Raw genomic sequence first — 4773 nt, forward strand, 5'->3', positions numbered from 1 at the left:
CAATGAATTGAATGAAAATAAATCCAAAAACTGCACAATACAAAGAGCATGAATCACTTATGCAAATCACAAAATAAAAAGACCCCAATATTCAAAAGGTTGTGTACTACCAGTATTGTTGCTTGGATGCTATTTTTGTGATCATGTGAAATTGGAAGACTCATAGTGAGCTTCAAAACAATCATTGTTCATTGAGAGATATCATAACACATATGAATGATTGGAAATCGAGGAGTTGAAATGTGAGTAATACTATAGAAGTTTAAGGTTGACTATAGTTTGCATGCATCATCCTTACAATGATTGTAAATTGGAGTACTTTTGTTTCATCACGTGGTAGAGTACATGTGATTAGTCTTGATATTTTTCAATACTAAATTAAACACATACGTGTTGAAAAGTTTGCATGCCCACACAAGATACAAAGAAGACAAACCAATTATGATGCTTATTTAAGAACAAACTGTCTATGTGCTCAATTATATGTAGTAGTTCATACCAAGTGTCACATAAATTAGGCAGGCATTGTGATGCTTATTCAAGAGCAAACTCCATGTGGTAGGTGTTGCACAAACACCTCATCAACAAATGGGTCCGCCTACAAACAAACAATAAGACCAACAAGCACGACCCACGCTAGAGACTGCACGAACAATGCTTCAGCTATAGGGTCATCCTGTGGAGGAGGTTGAGGTTGCCCAGGGGGTGGTGGGTCAATTGTGACCACACGCCCTTGGCTCATGCTTTCTAAGAAAGCATTGCGTATGCGGCTTCGACCCACCCTGTAACGGACGGGCACCAACACGCTAGCATACACAGCACCCCCATTTTGTACAGCGAGGCTATAGTATTGCAGATTATTCATGGGGAACGCGCCATTCTCTTGGTTGTCGATTCTCCATCCTTGGCGGTGAGGCGTGTACTCATTAGGCCGTGGGCGACGTGGAAATTCCACTAGAGTAGCCTACAGAACACCAGTCAACATGGATCATCAGGTTCAAGTTAAACATAACTCCACGCTTTTGCTGAATAGCACCGATAACTGCGACGGTGATAGAAGGGCAGTGATGACCTGTCCTAGGTTGCGGTCCATGATGTCAAGATCCCACAAACGCACAAGGTTCTGTATATCTTGCTTATCATCTTTGGTAGGTAGTGTGATATTAACCTCTCGCTTCGGGCGGTTCGGCTTCAGAGACTCGGCATAGTCACGCATTTTCGGGTCGTCCGAGACATCGTAAGAACCGAATCCAGCCTCATCTACAGCACCAATTCATTACTACGTAAGCACGTGTGCGCGCGATCACACACCTCCCCCTCGCATCTCTCTCTCTCTGTCTCTCTCTCAGACGCACACACGTAAGGACGTACGTATATGGGAATAACGTACGATCCAAGGGAGTTTTGAAATTACCGTTATCAGGTGAGTCGTATGGCTGAGCGGGATTGACTAGCCATAGCAGCCGTCCTTCAATGTTTGCAACGTTGAGGTCCAGATCCAGCTGGAAGGGCACACTGGTCTGATCGTGTCGCCTGGCCGTTCCGCGCAATGTTGTGCTCGTGAGACTCACGCCTTGGGATGTCAGCAGGTAGTTGCCGGGCCTCTGCGGCGCGAATTGCAGGGTGCCGTCGGAGTTCTGGAGAAAGAAATTGTCCAGCATGGACGCCACCCACTGGCCGTCCGACGTCAGACAGGAGGCCTGCAATAACTTCCCGTCCTCTTGGAGCGTAATATCCCGGGAAGATTGTGAGAATCTGCCACCCTGGATGCACGATGCGCCTCACTTAGATTTTGATGATTGGAATTGTACGATAGCAACAAGAAGAGAAGTAATGCTGGCGACCTAGGGACTACTTACAGCCATGCTTAATTCGAATCTATTGATGAGTACGATAGTGCCCGCAGATGACTGAGAGAGCTACCGCCAGAGATCAGAGCAGCAAAATATTGTTCTTCAAAGCTTCAAAAGATGAAGGTAATTTCCCAAGTAACTTGTGAACCGGATCGCTTACAAGTTACCACTGTTCCAAACATGCCTTTCTCTAGGAAGGGCAAATTTTTTTACTTACCTTTCAAGAACAAGGTTTTAAAAATATTTACCTTCTCTTGAAGGTCAAAATGCCTCTAGGAGGGCTTTGCAACCTCCAAAAAAAAACCCTGGAACTTCCAAACTCCTCTAGTTGTTGCTTGATGCGTTTGAATTCACCAAGCTTCTCCACAACGTTGTCGGACTCGGAAATAGTAAGCTTATCCAAGTTTTCTTCCAACTTCACAATCTTCAGTGTTGAGATTCTCCCATATTGATGTTGAATGGAGCAGTCCTTGTGGACAAAAATTGTGCAACAATTGATGAGGACATCCCATGCACAATCAAAGCTTTGGCCCATGGATCCATAAATGATTGATAAAGAGGATCAACCAAGTGAGGAGTAGCGAAAATTGACCATAAACCAACACTTTCTAATAAAAATCGCATGAAAATGTGTTTTTGGATCTTCCCCATAAAATTTGATCGAATTGTCATAGAGCTTAATACTCAAGTGAGACATCAAGAGTTTACATTTAAGAATATTTGTGCTTTGCTAATTGATCATGAGTTAAGACTCAAGGTGCAAGAATGTAGTAACATTACTAATGTTGCACTTTTTTCCAACACAAAACGCAAAGGCACCTCCTCCACAGATGGTAAAGATAAGAAGAAGGACAAGAATCATTCAATTGATATGGATTGGACAACCATTATGGCAATTGAAGAAGTATGTATCTCTAGACAAGAGGGTTCGACATCGATGCCCCCCCGTCACATTGTGAGTAAGAAGACTCTCTGCAATTCCATGCAGCATGTAGAAGAGCCCATTAGTGTAACAATTAGTCATAATACAAAATACCTTGGTAAAGGGAGAAGTCTATTTCCTTCGCTATTACAAGTGGAGAGAAAATAAACTTATCTAGCATGCTTTATGTTCCTCAAATCATAAAATATCTATTGAGAATAGCATCTATTATTGACCTTTACCATGAGGTGAAGTTCACCAAGATAGCAGCTAAAATTCTACACAACACGAGCAAGGTGGTTGGAAAAGGAGATAGAAGGCACATATCACCATAGCTAGAGAGGACACAAGTAAGCTTTTCTACAATATTTTTGTTCACATTGGCATTGTTCTGTTGAAGAATATGCACAATTCAGGTATGGTTGCTGACTTACCTACTCTAATAGAAATCAAGGATCCACGTGATTCTTGCATGATGGGCAAGCAACAGAGAAAAAAAGTCCCATAAGAAACCAAGAATCAAGCAACGGCTCCTCTAGAGTTGGTGCACAGTGACTAATTGTGTAGTAAAATACCTACACAAGTCTTGAGAGAATCTTCCTATTTCATGCTTATCATAAAAAACTATAGCAATAAGATGTGGCTATATTTTCTTTGTGACAAGGATCAACTTTTGGGAAATTTTAAATGATAACTTATGCTTGTTCAAACTATGATAGCGAATAAAGTGAAGAAATGATGGAGAAATGGGATGGAGATTCTATTTCCAGGGACTCAAGAGTTTTGAAAGGAGAATGGTATGAAAAATAAACTCATGATGCCCCATCATCCCTAGAAAAATGATTTTTATAAGCCCTAAGACTAGGACACTGTGGAGATGGCTAGGTGTATGCTAAAGGATAAGGGATTTCCTAGCTAGTTTTGGACAGATGTAGTAAGTAGAACACTCTACATCCTCAGCCATAGTTAGACAATGGCTGTAACATGCCCACCTATTGGCTGTCAAGGCACGCTTTTAGTGGTTCATCGGGAGACGAGTCTAAGCGTTACCACCCAGCACTCCCAAGAGGGAATGTTCCGGGGTTTGTCACCTAGGGTTTCCCAAGTCTGCCTCGCAATGGAACGTTCACGGCCAAACCCACTAGGATCGACCTGAAATCAGGGTTCCTAGGGCCAATGTCTCCTAATAGCATCCTAGCATCAGGTTTTGGACATCCTACTTTACGGAGAGATACCCAATCTGAAGTAGATCCATACTGCACTTGGTTCAAAGAGAATGGGAAATGAGAGGAATGCGCTGCTAAACCTCTCTGCCCGTAGGGCATAGTCCCATTCCAGTCCCCTAAAACAACATGAATCGAGTTCTAACTTAACAATACCTAAAGTCAACCCGGCAATAAATCCTTGTGAGAAGCCTCCCACTGCTTTGGGACCAACCTGCCAAAGGATGGACCCGTCGGGAATTCAGCCCACCCACTTCCCTTGATAGCTTTTCGTGCACAGATTGGATGCTCTATGCGTACGTAGTGAGTGTTGGAAGGTCCCCAAGAACAAAAGAACTCTGCTTTTGCACAAAAAACAAGAGAGAAGACTTGCAGGACATGAAGCAAAAAGACTAATTGGGTACAATCTCCCCCCATGCCTTGTGTGAGCACTCCACAAAGCATGTATTTAACAAATTATTCATCTCCAAGCTAAAAAATAGCCCAAATTTACAATTAGCACACTTGAGCTTTTTTGTGTTTGCTTTTGTCCAAATAAAGAATAAAGCAGTTGGGCGTCCAAAGAGTCGGGCAGTGTCCAAATACAATGTCCAATAACAAATATTTAAATCGTGCATCCATGCGCATACAAAATAATAAATATATGTCAAACACTTTAATAAATAAGTGTAATATATCAAATAAAATAAAAGCAAAAAAATTTCCCCCTCCTCCCCCAGCCGACGTCGCGCTGGAGGGGAAGGAGGACACGGAATGCAGCACGCTGGCGCCCATG

General features: G+C 42.7%; 1 protein-coding gene across 1 annotated transcript; it reads right to left on the bottom strand.

Annotated features, from left to right (window-relative positions):
• Positions 1-530: 530 nt before the first annotated feature.
• On the bottom strand, positions 531-1942 carry LOC148040753 (uncharacterized). The gene is made up of 4 exons (XM_087667109.1): positions 1860-1942; positions 1415-1763; positions 1073-1260; positions 531-964 (listed from the first exon to the last, which is right to left on the bottom strand). Exons 1-4 carry the CDS (start codon positions 1863-1865, stop codon positions 599-601), a joined length of 909 nt encoding a protein of 302 aa, XP_087523235.1. The 5' UTR covers positions 1866-1942; the 3' UTR covers positions 531-598.
• Positions 1943-4773: the final 2831 nt, after the last annotated feature.

The sequence above is a fragment of the Lygodium microphyllum genome, chromosome 2 (assembly GCF_053477565.2).
Source record: "Lygodium microphyllum isolate KBCC chromosome 2, Lygodium_microphyllum_v1.1.10, whole genome shotgun sequence".
NCBI classification, from domain to species: domain Eukaryota; kingdom Viridiplantae; phylum Streptophyta; class Polypodiopsida; order Schizaeales; family Lygodiaceae; genus Lygodium; species Lygodium microphyllum.

Bases quoted from the DNA above. Each gene is read 5' to 3' on its own strand.
- LOC148040753 (XM_087667109.1), bottom strand. The intron at 1,261-1,414 runs GTAATTTCAAAA...TTGGTGCTGTAG, and splicing joins ATACGACTCACCTGATAACG to ATGAGGCTGGATTCGGTTCT. The intron at 965-1,072 runs GTCATCACTGCC...GGTGTTCTGTAG, and splicing joins TGGACCGCAACCTAGGACAG to GCTACTCTAGTGGAATTTCC.